General features: G+C 53.4%; 1 protein-coding gene across 1 annotated transcript in view; it reads right to left on the bottom strand.

Annotated features, from left to right (window-relative positions):
* ADAM19 (ADAM metallopeptidase domain 19) overlaps window positions 1-15,864 on the bottom strand; it is a 40,015-nt gene that overhangs the window by 2,421 nt on the left and 21,730 nt on the right. Inside the window, exons 7-22 of the mRNA XM_019505956.1 lie at window positions 15,214-15,279; window positions 14,121-14,183; window positions 13,592-13,758; window positions 12,432-12,516; window positions 11,879-12,018; window positions 10,700-10,877; window positions 10,289-10,378; window positions 7,942-8,137; window positions 7,153-7,261; window positions 5,512-5,716; window positions 4,700-4,780; window positions 4,390-4,498; window positions 4,167-4,308; window positions 3,184-3,268; window positions 2,654-2,878; window positions 989-1,138 (exon numbers count right to left, since the gene is read on the bottom strand). Of these exons, the coding sequence (XP_019361501.1) occupies window positions 989-1,138; window positions 2,654-2,878; window positions 3,184-3,268; window positions 4,167-4,308; window positions 4,390-4,498; window positions 4,700-4,780; window positions 5,512-5,716; window positions 7,153-7,261; window positions 7,942-8,137; window positions 10,289-10,378; window positions 10,700-10,877; window positions 11,879-12,018; window positions 12,432-12,516; window positions 13,592-13,758; window positions 14,121-14,183; window positions 15,214-15,279 (2,091 nt within the window). The remainder of the gene's footprint in view (window positions 1-988; window positions 1,139-2,653; window positions 2,879-3,183; window positions 3,269-4,166; window positions 4,309-4,389; window positions 4,499-4,699; window positions 4,781-5,511; window positions 5,717-7,152; window positions 7,262-7,941; window positions 8,138-10,288; window positions 10,379-10,699; window positions 10,878-11,878; window positions 12,019-12,431; window positions 12,517-13,591; window positions 13,759-14,120; window positions 14,184-15,213; window positions 15,280-15,864) is intronic.

Here is a 15,864-nt window from a genome sequence, read left to right as displayed (position 1 = left end):
TCCTATCACAGGGCAGGTGAAGCTGTCTCTGTCTGGACTAGCCAGCGCATATACTTTCATCAAAAAACAAGGTATCATCACGAATCGTCATAACATCCTCGGGAGGGTTTTTCCCATCGCAAGCAAGGAGAGTTTGGGAGCCTCCGTCTTGCGTAAAGAGTTTAGAAAGGATTAAAGACTGGCTATCCCATAATGGCACAACCTTACCACAATGCTATCAACACTTAGAAAAGGCAAATAAAAATGAGACGATGCTGACTGCATATGTTATAATGGGATGACACCACCTTGAGCTACTTGCTACGACCGTCCCAAATTGCTCCTAAGTCTCATGGGGCTTGACAAGTTTCCTGAAGACCTAATGAAGCGTGTCCTGCGTGGGAAAGCTTGTCTGACTCTCTTCTGGCCATGCAGCTGGGCCAGTAAAAGATATTGCCCCCCTCAAAATCCTTATGTCTGACCAACCTTCATTGCTCACTGCCATTTCATGCCCACTGACCTGTGTTGTGTCTCCATGGGGAGGCAAAAGCAGCTGGGAATTCAAGAGCTACTCGGTCACTACGGGCTATAAGGGATGGACACGCTTCCTAAACTGGAAGCATGATATGGCTGAGAGTCCTGGACCTGCAGGCAATGCCCCACGGCTGCTCTTTGCTTAGGAGCTTCATTTCACCAGCTCAGGAGCTACGTATGGCTCACAGGTCACATCTCAGCCGCCCTTGGGACACAACCCAGTCACCTCCCAGGCCAGCAGCACTCAGGGCGGACATTTGTTTCTATCGAGCACTGGTCTGAAGTGACCACAGGCCCCAGCACCCTGCAGAATCAGCCCCTGAAAGTGCTTCACCCAGAAAATACTTAGTGCGGACGGAGTAGAAATCAGTGCTACCTGCTTGCAAACACTGCTCCCATCACCCCGTTTGCATGCCCCCTGGATCTGGATCTCCAGGTTATTGTCTCGGGAGGGGTTTTGTGAGTCAGGTCCTACCTCTGTTGGTGGTGGCCAGCGTGGGCCTGGGCTCCTTGCAGCCGTGGGGGGCAGCAGAGGCGGGGCGTTAGCCCCTGGCCCGGTTCTGTGTCCGGCAGGGACGGGGGTCGCTGGCAAGGCCTTCTGCGGCGGGCAGGGGCTGGACGTGTCCTACGGCAGAAACAGAGAGCTCTGGGTCCTCGCTCAGCGCCGATGGGCTGCTGCTCAGGACGGGCCTGCGTGGCAGGGGGCCCGAGGCACGTGTCGTGTTGTGGAGATGAAGCAGCCTGCGGTTTTGTGAGCACTGAAGAATTTACGTGGACGCGTTACAGAAACATGGACTTTGCCACGTGTTCCAAGAGCCCCTTGGTTCGTTCCGGTGTGGCGGAAAAACATTTCACACGCATGTGTGCACGTGCAAGCACCCCCACACAGGCACGTGCTAGAAACGCATGCGCATACACACAATATACACACACGCACACACTATACAAGTATGCTCACACATACAATATACACACCCCACACACAAGCATGATATATGCATGCTCTCACACTGTATGCACACACCCCACACACGCCCTATACATTCATGCTCATAATATACTCACACCACAACACACGCACACTATACCCACATGGTCATGCACAATATATACCCCTCCCACACACATACACGAATGTTAATGCTCACACACCCACACAATATACACCTCCCCACACACACACAAGCACGCTATGCGTATACATGCACGCTCACACACAGTATGCATACACCCCACACACGTCCTATACATTCATGCTTGCATACAATATATGCACACTGCAACACATGCACACTATATACACACGCTCACACCCACACAATATACACCCTTCCACACACAAGCACAATATATATGCACACTCACACAATATACACCTACCCCACACAAGCCCTATACATTCATGCTCACATATAATATACACACACTGTGACACATGCGCACTATACACACAATATACACTTCCTCACATGATACACGAATGCTTACACACCCACAATACACAGCCCCCACACACAAGCACACTATACATGCACGCTCACTCAGTTTACATGCATCCTACATGTGCCCTATACATTCATGCTCACATACAACATATGCACACCACAACACATGCACACTATACACATGCGCTTTCACACATACAATATACACCCCTCATACACAATATGCAAATGTTCACGCACCCACACAATATACACCCCCCCACGCAAGGACACCGTACATGTACACTTACAGGATACATGCACCCCACACGTGCTCTATACATTCATGCTCACATACAACATATGCACACAACACATGCACACTATATACACATACTTTCACACACACAATATACACCCCCATGCACAAGCACACTATACATGCATGCTTATACACAGTATACACGCACCCTACACATTCATGCTCACATACAATATATGCACACCGTGACACATGCACACTATAGACACAGGCGCACGCAGACACCCAATATACACCCCCCACATGCTGCATGAGGGGCCTGATCCCCTGTGCCAGCATCACACACAGGGGCTGTGACTCTTAACACTTCTGCCAGCAGCTACAAAGACTCCCCCATGCTGGCTCAGACCATCCTGCTGAAGAAATGCACATGGTGAGTCTGAGACAACCTTACCTGCGGGACTGGGAGTTTGGGAGCAGGGGGGGGTGGTCTTTTTGGAGGAGGTCGTCTTGGCACATTCTTCATTCCTACCCCACGTGCTGGACCCGGGGAAGACGTGGTGTCACTGCTGCGCCCAGGCGGGAAAGCAGGGAGCGGCTGGAAATTAATGCTGGGCTCTGGAGCCGGCTGGGGAGGAGAGACCGGAGGGGCAGGGGGGATGGCAGGTGTCCCGATAGCCTGTACACAAGACACAGAGCCCGGGGTCACTTCTACATGGAGCTCGCTGCCTTCTCTCCTCGCTATCGCGACTTTCCAATTCTACCAGGAGGCCTTTCGGTCACCAGGGGCGTCAGCGCCGGGGGCTCTACATAGCACCAGAAACAATTCAGCTGGGATTTTCAAGGGGACCCAAGGGCTTTAGGCACTCAACTCCCATTTTCTTCCAGTTAATTACCATTTCCACCCCGCTTTTTGCAAAACTCCGGCCTTTATCGGCAACAACAGGCAGAGCCAGGTTGTTTAGCCTGGCTGCACATCTCTACCTTTCTTTGCTCCTCTGGGGTTTTCAGCTTGAAGGCGGGATTCATGTGGCCCTTCCTACTGTCCTGCTCCGGAGCAGAGGCACTGCTGGGGATTAAGGGAGTTAAAAAAGAAGAACAGGGGTTATTTCCTCAGTGCATCTCCACCTGGCATGAGTCCTGTGTCCAGTTTTGGGCCCCCCCACAACAGAAAGGAGGTGGATAAATTGGAGAAAGTCCAGTGGAGGGCAGTGAAAATGGTTGTGGGGCTGGGGCACATGACTGGTGAGAAGAGGCTGAGGGAAGTGGGATGATTTAGTCTGGAGAAGAGAAAATAAGAGGGGATTTAATAGCAGCCTTCACCTCCCTGCAGGGGGGCTGCAAAGAGGACAGAGCTGGGCTGGTCTCAGTGGGGGCAGATGGCAGGACAAGGAGCAATGGGCTCAAGCTGCAGCAAGGGAAGTTGAGGTTGGATATTAGGAAAAACTTTCTCACGAGGAGGGTGGTGAAGCACTGGAGCAGCTTACCCAGAGAGGTGGGGGAGTCTCCATCCTTGGAGGTATTTAAGACACAGCTTGACAAAGCCTTGTCTGGGATGATGTAGTTGGGGCTGGTCCTGCTTGGAGCAGGGGGCTGGACTAGACGTGACCTCCTGAGGTCCCTCCCAACCCTCATTGCCTATGAGACTATGAATTGTAAAAATCATAGAAAGAAATGCAGACCAGCTCAGCCTGCAACACTGCAAAGGTCCATGTCACTCATTAGCAATGACCTGGACACCAGAATCAGCTGCGGGAGCAATGAGCAGCTCCAGGCATCTCCTCTGCAAGGGGAGGTGTCTCAGTGCTGACCCCCTGGAGGGACCTGAATGGCCTGACCCTCCCCTGGTGTTCACAAGGAGACAGCTCACGGGGGAAAGCCATTCCTGGCGATTTCTCTTCCCCGTGTTGCAAACAGAGCTCGGGGCTTGGGGTGCCGGAAGGCAAAGGATGACCCTGAGCACTCACCTGAACTGCGGCTTCTTTGACTGAGCAATGGCCTGCTTGAAGACCATGAGTTTTTCCTTCCATTTATAGCAGCAAAATACAATGATGAGAACCACCACCACCAGAATGAAAACCAGGACTCCGACAATCACGGGGATGAGGTCTGAGAGCAAGAAAGCAGAGTCAGGCCCTTCCCCACCACCTGCTCTCCTAGGATTGCAAAGGTCAAGTCAGTCACACTCACTTTTGGGGGGCAGGGGCCCGCTGTCGTCGCTGCCCCCTTTCCCGGGGCGGCTGCAATCTGGGGGAGCCCATCCAGAGTCGCAATGGCAGTTCTTGTTGTTGTTGCAAACCTGGATTGGAAACGGGGAGGTTTTGCTGCCAAGGGTGAACCAGCCCCATCCACACAAGGGTCCAAATAAGCAGCAGACGACTGCCGGAGCAAAGGTCAGGGTGACAGCAGGACTGAGATTTAAACCTAGCCAGCCCCATCAGACACCATCCATATGAGAACAGCTGCTTGTCCCTCTCCCCGTCCGACACGAGACACTTACGCCCCGTCCATGGCACCGCTTGCTACAGCCTTCAGCTTCGAAGATCATGGAGGTGTTCATGCAGATGCCCTCGAAGCAGACCTATGGGAGAAGGAGCCGAGCCTCAGTGTAAGCTTCTGGGGACAGCGAGCATCTCGTTGTGTTGCTTTTATGCAGCACCTGCTGTAACGGGGCCCTGGTCCCTGGTGGGAGCTCGGACCCATTGCAATAGCGCAAATCGTACATCCTTAAGCAAATGTCTTTCCCTTTTGTTAGTCCCCACCTTGCCGAATGGAAACCTGGGCATGCAATGGAGATGCTGACACTAAGACGCCAATTGACTTGGAAGCACAGAGTCATAAAGAAGTGGTGCTGGATGGGACCCCCAGGTCACATCTAGCCCAACCCTATCCAAATCACCCCGTATCAATCCACTGTGTAACCTCTTAGGAAAACTAGAGCCACAAGACATCACACAATACCTTCCTCAAAAAGTGAAAAACCCTCCCCCACATCACCACCCCCAACACGTAAAGCAGCAGGAAGGGAAAAATTTCCTTTGCAGTCCCATGCAGCAGCCAACAAAGCCCAGAAGCCGGGGAAATCCCCATTGCAGCGCATGGGCACAGATACTCCTAGATCCCCCCTGACCCATGCATGCAGCAAGTCTGCGGGGGCTGGTGTTCCTTCTTGCCTTGTGCAACTTTTCTAGGCCGCGCCATCTCCACACACAGGATCCATCCTTCACACTGGTGCAATCCGGTGTGAATAACCCCAGGTGCCAGGTGTGTACCTAAAGCCACCCCCGGAGACCAAGAGACGCAGCTACCTACGTGATGGCTCCCACACTTGGTCCCAGTCATCACCAGCCCAGGGTCCAGTATGTCCCCCTCATCCTCCGTAGGCTTGTAGATGTGGGTCCCCCGACAACTGATCCGTCTCCCATTCACGGTGATAGTCGTGTCTATCGCGACAGCGTTGGATGCCACCGGCTTGGAAGCAGAGCTCTGGCACTGAATCTTTCCGCATCTGGCATCTCTGAAAGCGAGAGGTGAGGTGAGCGGCTTTGCCCTGCCCGCGGTGACGGCCTCGTCTTTGCACACACACAACCAACACAACTCATGCAAAAGGCACAGAGGAGAGAGGGGCAGAGACCAACTCTGAACTTGTCAAGAGAAGAGCTCGTAGGCATCGGTCCAGACACGAGAGAGGCAAAGACGCAGTAAGGAGCGTTTCTGGACAGACTCACTTGGCTAATGGTACCCGCAGGGTGTGTATAGAGAGGATGAAGATGGAGGGGACAGGGCCAACAGCAAAGGATTCACACTGGCAACACTCATCCTGGGCTGCATGGGTAGGAGCGGTGCCAGCAGATGGAGGCCAGTGATTCTTCCCCTCTATTCAGCACTGGGGAGGCCACATCTGGAGTCCGGTGTCCAGCTGTGGGCCCCCACTACAGAAAGGATGTGGACACGTTGGAGAGAGTCCAGTGGAGGACAGTGAAAACGGTTGTGGGGCTGGGGGCAGGACTGGTGAGGAGAGGCTGAGGGACCTGGGCTGATTTAGTCAGGAGAAGAGAAGACCGAGGGGGATTGAACAGCAGCCTTCACCCCCCTGCAGGGAGGCTGCAAAGAGGATGGAGCTGGGCTGGTCTCAGTGGGGGCAGATGACAGCACAAGGAGCAATGGGCTCAAGCTGCAGCAAGGGACGTTGAGGTTGGATATTAGGAAAAAAATTCTCCCAAGGAGGGTAGTAAAGCACTGGAGCAGGTTACCCAGAGAGGTGGTGGCATCTCCATCCTTGGAGGTTTTGAAGACCTGGCTTGACAAAGCCTTGGCTGGGATGATATAGTTGGGTCTGATCCTGCTTGGAGCAGGGGTTGGACTCGATGTGACCTCCTGAGTGCCCTGCCAACCCTCATTGTCTGTGATTCAATGATTTTATGACCTGAGATTCAAATGGGGAAATTGAGGCTGGAGACGAGGAGGAGATCCCTGACGCCGAGGGTGCTCGGGCACTGGGACAGGCACCTAGCGACACCGTGGTATCTCCATCCTGAGAGATTTTCAAGAGCAGGTTGGAGAGACACTTGCTTTAGTCAGGGCTGATCCTGCCTTGAGCAGGGGGCTGGACTTGGTGACCTTGTGAGGTCCCTTCCAGCCCTACTTCCCTATGATCCTACCCCCATTTCACTTGGGGAATCCGGTCTCACCAGCATCATAGACAAGACCCAGCTTGAAGGGTCCTTACCCCTATCGTGTGCTAAGGGCAGTCAGTTTGAATGGCTGGCCGTGGATAGGACTATGAACCTGCCTGGTGGCCTCTGCAAGTATATGGAAGAAAGAAAACTTCGCAGGACGTCCCCCACCGTTTTTCTTCCCTGCCATCCCTTGGAATTTAAAAACATTTTAAAAGAGTAAATACTTCACCCAGGTGTCTGAAAAGCAAGGGATAGCTGCTGCTCTGCCTCGTACCTGGCCTCGCACTTCCGGTAGTGGCCATTGATGTCCTTCCCACAGTTCCCAAAGGGGTCACCAGCAGCATTGACCCTCTCGAAGCAGAGGTCAGGAGCGGGTCTGGCTCCTGTAGGGAAGAGACTGATATGACCATTGCTTATGGAAAGCAATGGACTTCTCCAATCCAACCCTGGCTCCTGCCTTCCCCTGACACACTGGGGAAGAAGACATCACTGCTTTTCCCAAGTCAATGGAGCAAGGAAAAGCTTCCAGGTGAGACTGGATTTGACCATTACAGAGGACACGGCTGAGGGACCCCCACGGTAAGCACCTAGCTGGCCCCGATTAGCTGCCATTGATATCACTGGTGTGAACAACATAGCACTGGGGTTTGCATTCATGCTTCCCTCAGCCTCACTTAGCTTCTCCTTCACTGTGTGATGAAGACATCTTTCTGAGGCTTGTGACACAGCAGCTGGAAAGCTATGAGCCCTCTGCTTCTCTAAAAGCAGGTAGGATGTGTGCTGGATAGTCCCAGCTTCTGTCCACAGCCCCCACCCTACAGCTCAACCCTCCCAAGCAGGGATGAGAGACAGGCAGAGGACAGGAGAGCTAGCGTGGAGTCCTGCCTTGCTACTGATGGGCTGTGTGGCCTTGGGCACATCCCACGCCCCCTGCCTTAGCCAGCAATCCCCTAGGGAACAGGCCTGTGCCCAGCACAACTGGTCCTTGGTCCCCTCTGTGCTACAGCAGTCGCAAGGGCAGTGTGGATCTCATCGGGACCTCACTGCGGGGAGCAACCCTTACCGCGGCCCCAGAGCTGCGAGCACTGCTGCTGGTAGGTGAGACACATGCCGCTGTAGCAGTAGGCCGTCCCCCCGGAGCAGTCGGTGCCATCCATCTTGTAGGCGTTGACGGGGCAGAAGGACGACTTGCCGGTGCAATGCTCGGGGAGGTCGCATTGCCCTGAGGTCTCCCGGCACAGAGTCCCCGAAGACACCAGCTAACGACACGGAGGGGAACAAATAGATAAGAGTTACCGGCGGGACCCCCAGCCAGAGGGGATGGGTTGGTCATCGGTTGAGTATCTTCAACCTAACTGGTTAGATTACTGGTTAGTGACAGCTTGCTTTCACCCATACACTTGCCCTCTTGAGAAGCAACACAGCTGTGCCCCCCAGCAGGAAGGATGGAGATGGGCACAGCGCCATCCCCAATGCCATGGATGCCTGTTGTCTGCCAGAAGGGCTGGGCATCCCGGGCGGCTGCTTCCCACGCTGTTATTCTTGCAGAGCAACACAAGCCCCCCAGCCACACCAGACCACTGCACATGCACCCATCCAAAAGGGTGAGTCTCCGGGATGGGAACAGACAGTCCCCTCCTCTGGAGAAGAGAGGGAACGGGTTGCCCAGAGAGGTGGTGGACTCTCCATCCTTGGAGGTGTTTAAAGACCTGGCTACACAAAGCCTTGGCTGGGATGATGTAGTTGGGGCTGGTCCTGCTTTGAGCAGGGGGTCGGACCAGATGTGACCTGCGAGATCCCTCCTAACCCTCATTTTCTACGAGTCTATGAACACGTGCCTGTTCCCCAGGGCCAGGATGGCCTCGGATACATTTTCAGCGACCCAGTAACATAATCACCGAGAGACCCTTGCTCAACAGCTTGCTGGGCCAGTTGTCCGCTTTGAAACAGAAGCTGGCTCCTTGATCCCATTAACCCCTCGTAATTGCAGTGAGGCACTAGGATAAGGCAACCCAGCTGGTTCTGGGCTCCCTTAGGGCCAGGGACAGGGAAGGGAAGGGGGGGAAGCGCTGGCTTCTTTCGGGGCAATCGGCGGTGATGCTGAAGCCACCGAGTGAGAGAGAGACTGGAGGCAGTAACAGAATAACATGACCTAAATGCAACCGTCCGAGTGCTGGAAACAACAGGAATGGAAACAAGCGCTGGTGTCGTGCACGCAACCAGAGCTGCCTCCGAACGTAGCCGTGAACCCGCAGAAGCTTCATGCTGTAAACTATTCACGGGAACGACCAAGATTTTATCATACAACCTGGCAGGTGCTAAGAGCCTGATGGGAGGTGGCCTTTTCTGAACATTAGGCCCTTTTAAAGGGTCTGAAATGTCATAGCCGACCAACGCAGGCACTCAGAATCACACTCGGAAATGCTGGCCTCTGCAGCTTGCACCAGGAGGATGTCGGGATTCACGGGTATTTCCTTCCTCGCCCAAAGCAGCACATTAAAAAGACGGCATCTACCAGAGGTGGTACAGTCACCCACTCTGGCCATCTTCAAAAAGCATCTTGATGCCCACCTTGCTGGGGTCATCGCACCCCAAGGGTCTTTCCTGCTCAAGTGCAGGGGGGCTGGACCTGATGATCTTGTAAGGTCCCTTCCAGCCCCTAACATCTGTGAATCTTAAATGGCCTCTATCTGCGTACCTGAAGTCAATGGTGCAAATGGATCAAAAAGGGTAAGAGCAACCTGGGAACATCAGCAGTGCTGGACTGGGTCAGGGCGAGGGTCCATCTAGTCTTCAGCAGCGCAGGGGTGGATGTTATAGAGGGAAAGCCCCAAACTGGATAGCTCTAGAGTGATCCATGCCCTATTCAATACCCTCCCTCGCACCCACCACCTCGGTACACGTACGTCTGTATCCCGCAGGGGCTGCTAGGTATCTATATTTTACCATGTGCTTCTTCTATTCATTGCAGGTCCAAATAAACAGAGGGCCTGGGCCCATTTGAAAACCCCTCCCTGGACCACCCCCAGGCCTGCGGGCCCTTTGCAATCTGTTCCAGTGAAGAGCCAGGTCTGCCAGGCTGCGAGTGCCTATTCTCAAGGTATCTACCTCTGCCTGGGGACAGAGCCAGGCAGATGCTCCTAGCAAACAGCTGTATTTAAGCTGCCATGTTCGCATGCAAGCTGTGTCCCCAAAACAGTTCACAGGTATCAAAGAGAGCAGAAAAACCCGGAGGCATAAGCCAGATAGACCTGCCTGAGATGGAGAGGCCAAACTGTTGCAATCAGACAGCTTCTGGGATGGGAAATAGAGTCTTGCAGTTCGGGGTACCTTTTCTTTCCCCCCTCCACCCATGTAGCCAAGAGGTCTGCTTCTTCTTTCATCCTCCTGGGGCAAAGCTGGTGCCTCACCTTGCACTGGTGACAGCAGGTGCCGTGGGCGCACTCGGCGCCAGGCTTCAGAGAGCAATCGGCCACATTGCAGCAAGGATTATCGCACTCCTGGGAGGGAGAGAGGCAGGGTTTAGAGGGCAGAGATGGGAACCTGGGTCCCAGGGCAGGACCAGGCTGTTCTTGCATGGGATGAATGACATCCTGCCTTCCTGCACAGAGCTCCTGTCCTGACCCGAGTCGCTCCATGAGCAGGTGTCAGTAGCAGGCTCTGTTTGGACCCACTGCTGCAGGGGCAAGACCCATGGAGTCAGCACACTACGAATACATATTACTGTGCTGCACACGGAGCCAGGTACGGTGTCGGTCCTGTATAGAGGGCATAGGTGCCAGGTAGCCATACGGCATCGTAGGTTTGTGCATGCGTGTTACCTCCACCTCTCCGCAGTCACACTGCTCCCCATCTTCCAGGTAGCCGTTTCCACATCTCTTCCCCCCGACCAGAGTACGGGTGTCGGGCATGTTGGAGAGGCACATCCCCCCGCCTGAAAGCAGGTACCGGTCCAGCTCCTTCTCGTTGCACTTGTTGAACACCCTGGGGAACGGGTGCCTGGGCACAGAACAGGGTGGAAGTTAAAACAAGAAGCAGCACAAAGCAGCCATAAGAACCGGGGGCTGCAACTTCTGGGAAAGTCTTCGGGAGCAAGCGTCTGAGTCAACCGGAGCATGTGGCTTTACAGATATGAATGTGTGAGGAAACAGGGAGCCCAGGGTTGTTCCTCATGAAAACGAAGTCTGGAAACCCCCAGGAGCTTGTGTGTAGCTTTCCCTTCCCTTCCTCTCCATCTGCTGGGACTTCTCTTTGAAACCCTGACTCACGCGACACACGTGAGCTGGTAACTTGGCCTAGATCCATCTGCTCCTAAGCCACATCCGGAGCAAAATGGCAACCTCACATTATTAACCTGTTCGTGGTGTCCAGTGAGTTTGCATTCGGCAGAAACGAGTTTCTTGAATGAATGGAGTATAGGTTGTAGCCATGTTGGTCTAAGGACATAGGCGGACAAGGTTCTTCGGGTAAATGTGATATCTTGTATTAGACCAACTCGAATATGACTAGTTTCATAGTTTCTAGGGTCAGAAGGGACCTGAGTAGATCATCTAGTCCGACCCCCTGCCATGGCAGGAAAGAGTACTGGGGCCAAATGACCCCAGCAAGGTGTTCATCTAGCCTCCAAATTTGAGTTGGTCTAATACAATACATCAGATTTACCCAAGGAACCGTGTCTGTCTTTAATGAATGGAAGCACGTGCATGTTCCCAGCTTTGCACGTCCCATAGCTGAGCCCATGCAATTGCATCCTCTTCCAGGTAATCACCTCCCCTCTGCTCCCAGCCTCTATGCCATACGTGTCAGAGCACCCGATGCCATCCTTCCCTCTCATTGCTATCCCTCCCTCACTCAGAAACAGCTTCATCTGAAATCGCATCACATAACGTACGGTGCTGGGCCCCCCTCGTGTTTCGTTCCCAGTGATCCTAGCCGCCCTCGGCACCAGCAATCAAGTCGGTTGGGTCTCCTCCGCAAAAGACCCCGAAGGACTGACTCACCCTATTGCAGCACCCATGATGCAGCCTCCATCCTCGGACCGGGCAGTGCAGCAGCCACTTGAGTCGTGATTCATGCCAAAATTGTGCCCCATCTCATGGGCAATGGTGGCAGCCACGCCGATGGCACTGGAAGAGTGATCCTGTGTAGAGTCAGGCAGGAGGGTCAGCATTTAACCACCCTGCTCATAACAACGCAAGAGGTAGCACCTGGGCAGACCACAGGTCCATGCACTCTAATGTCCCATCTCTGACAAGGACAAGGAGCGGGCGCTTTAGGAGAAGGATATGGGACACAGGGCAGCTAGGCTGTGGCTTATAAGGAAGATCTTTAGTTTGGATATTAGGAAAAACTCTCTCACTGGGAGGGGAGTAAAGTACTGGAGCAGGTTACCCAGAGAGATGGTGGAGTCTGCATCCTTGGAGCTAAATAAAGCCTTGGCTGGGATGATGTAGCTGGGGCTGGTCCTGCTTTGAGCAGGGGGTTGGACAGGGTCCCTTCCAACCCTCATTTTCTGTGAGTCTATGATCTTGTTAGTGATCCAGAGCAACTCACCATGTTCACTCCTCCCGACTGGAAATCCGAGCACATGGCCATCAGCGGGGCCAAGCCAACCGTGGTCCCATGGAACTGCACCCCGCTGAAAGCGACACCGGAGTGAGGAGGGGCAGCACATTTCCCGCAATCCCAATCCCTACGAACTCACCGCAGCCCACAAGAAAACAGCTTTCTCCGCAAGAGCTTTCCATCTGTTTCAGAGTTTTGTTCCAATGCCCCACCGCCTCCCACTTGACACGTTCATGCCAGGCCAATCTGCCTTTATCCTGGCACGACGGCGAAGCAGACAGACAGTGAGCACAGAGCCCTACCCCGGTATAACATACCTGCCTCCGCTCTAGAATTACCCCAGGAAAAAACACTGCTCCCCCACTGCCAAATGTTCAGATCTGCAGGCCAGGCATTGAGCACCCCTGGTTTAATCCATGATCAAGCACGCCAGACTGTCCAATCATCCTTACAAACTATTGCTTGTAATGGTTTGATGCCAGCCTTGGCAAAAGAATGACCTCGTGAATGTTGGACCAAATACAGAAGAGCGTCTTCCCTGGCAATCCACCCTGACCCAGGGCTGAAGACCCATGCAGAGCAGGCAAGTTTAGCAAAGCTCCAAACCAGCCCAGGGCTTTGATTTGAGGAGTTTCCAGCAAGCTGGACAAAGCCCATTTTGCAAGCTCTGATACAGTCATGGTAGCTTTGGGATCATGAGGACTTAGGGAAGGCCCAGTCCAGTGAGAGCCGAGTGCCTTCTCCAAGGGGCACAGCCCCCTCTTCCTCCACTGATGTCTACAGTGCATTTTGTGACCCAGGGGTTCAAACAAGGGTGCCCGCACCAGTGTGCAAAGGCACGCACAGGTTGGCACACGCATTATATAGCGACTGCAATCACTCCTGCTACGCGTGTTCCCTGTGGCTCCATACAAACCGAAGCTCGCCACTTCACGCGCATTTTTGCCTGTACTCTTGTGCGTGCCCTTTTCCAAAAACCCAGCCCGGTGACCCCTGCAACACAGGAAGCCTTTTCCCTGCTGAGTGATGCCTGCCCGGCGCTACGTCAACCTGTCACCCAGATCCTCAAATGAGTATGTGGCTGCTCAGGGGTTTCCCTTGGATCCCCTTGTTGGATGGATGGTGCAGTTCCAGGGCCAGCGACATACGTGATGAGATGGGCATTGTCGTGCTTCCTGCGCGCCAGCTGCTTGCGTCTCCATGCCAGGAAGGACCAAAGGGTGGAGTAGGGGTTCTCGGAGACGTCGCACTGATCCCGGTGGTTCCAGATGTCCAGCCCAACCAGGGCAACCCGAATGTTTAGGGCCTTGTAAAACTGCAAAAAGGAAAGAGCTGATGAAGTGGAGTTTTTGCCTTGTTTCCAACCAGGCGTAGAAACCTCGCTCCATATGGGACGCCCAGGCCAGAGAAGGGAGGCTCTGTAGAAGCAGGTTGTACCTGAAGAGCTTGGCCTCTGGCTTCACCCCAGCCAGCGTGAACCCTTCTTAAAGCACTTTAGTAGGAGGATCTGCCACCAGCGCACTGTCCCCATGGCTAAGGTGCAATAGAGGACACCTCCCATTTTCCACCCTCCCACATTGCACAGGAGAGTCGCGGCGGAGACTCCTCCTTCCCAAGGATGTCCATCTTGGATTGCAGGTTCTTCCCCACCACCCGTGTTGATCGAGCCCACCTCACCTTATCCACATAATTCGCCACCTCCACTAATCTGTTCCTTACGTCCCCCTGGTACTTCTGAAACTGAACAAGATAGGAAGTCCATGTCATCCCCCAAGCAAGAGCTGGACGCGCAGTTAAGCAATGCTATCCTGCAACGACTGAGGTTGCTACCCCAATGCTTAGCTGGCCCATATATCCCCCCCACCCCAATCTATTAGACTAGCCACGATGAGTGTTTTTAGGTCTTATAATTCCTCTCCATGCCTCAGCCTCCCCGCCAGCTGCTGACACACCACAATGATATTGGCATTAAACAAACACGTCCAGGGTCAGACCCTCGTTGGCCAGATGTTCACATAACGGCCTGGCTAATTTGCCGTGTTGGACAGAAGGTAAAGTAACTTCATGCCTAGAATCAGCACCACCAAAGCACTCGTCACAGAGGATTGATTACACTCCTCACTTCCCCGAGAGGCAGCATGGTTTGATTGCTCCACTTAGAGCAGTTTTGCTCCACTTGTCACATCTGCTCGATATGGAGTTCATGTGGCAACGTTTAACTTCCTTAAAACAAGGTGCAAAAATTCCTATCACAACCAAAAAAGGGGCATGGAGCTCTCTCTGGAAAGGCAGGGCATTTTTCCCTTTAGAAGTGGCTTGGGAGAAATCAGCACCAATCATTTCCATGGCTTCTAAACTGGCTCTGCAGTGAGATGAGGATGAGGAACATCTGGCAGCGCCTGGATAAGCTGCACTTTCTCACAGTCTTTGCCCTCTCCTGGTGCCGTGCAGAAGAGAAACGCATAGGTTCTGCCTCTCTCGTTTCACTCAAAATCAATTTGAGCCCCTGGCCCTGCAGGGCCTGCCTGCTCTATTTTAGGATCAAGTTGTAAATTATGAATGGGGTTGGCCTGCCCTACTCCATTCTGGGACTTGAAGTGACCAGCCTGGTTTTAAACAGCCTTGGCAGGAGGGTTAGATTTCCAGCCTCCCAAGCTTTCTTCTAGCCACCCCTAAACAACAACGGAGACAACAGCTGATAACCCATACTGCTTCTGGGATGCCATGGGCCAGATTGTCAGCTGGCTCAAGTACCACACGCATCTCTTACCTCTGCATAATCTGCCACCAGCAGAAGCTCCACGTACTTCATAGGCTCCGGAGCCGCCCGCCTGGCCTGAGCAGGAGCACGGAGGATTAGTTCCAGCCTCTCCCGGGAAGCACGAGGGATTTTTCACCCTGTTTGAAACCTGTTTTTCTGGGACCAGTTTCCTCATGGACCCTCCCCCTCCATCCCACACTAACACCAGCTTGTTCTCAAGAGGTGGCCTGAGCTGCTTATTTCTACCCTCCCAGTCCCACCCCAAAAGCAACCACCTTGCCTCTTCCTGAAGAAGGGTGCTTGTACTCAAAAGCTTGCAAAGAACAATTTTTCCAACTATTAATTCATCTAATAGGGCACCTGTACACACCATGGTGTTTAATCCTCATTAAATTAAATAGGTTTATAAAATTTAAACTTGTGTATTTTGGAGCATCGCATCAGTGGTTGCACGCACTAGGTTTTCAAATGAATTGCGCCTGGTCCCCAGCTGGCGCCGCAGGAGAGTGGGGCGGTCCAGCACTGTCCCCGTTCCTGCCCCACCCCAAGCCAGGGTCACCCACCCCGTGTCCTGCCACAAAGCTGTAAAAGCAAGGAGCCGACAAATGGCACAAGAAAATAAAAGCGGAACCAATTCGAAAGTGGAAGCAATTCGAAGGG

The sequence above is a fragment of the Gavialis gangeticus genome, unplaced genomic scaffold, assembly GCF_001723915.1.
Source record: "Gavialis gangeticus isolate Ggan-Ray unplaced genomic scaffold, GavGan_comp1, whole genome shotgun sequence".
Lineage (NCBI taxonomy): Eukaryota > Metazoa > Chordata > Crocodylia > Gavialidae > Gavialis > Gavialis gangeticus.
Note: the sequence above shows the minus strand (reverse complement) of the source record. Positions and strands in the feature narration are given on the sequence as shown.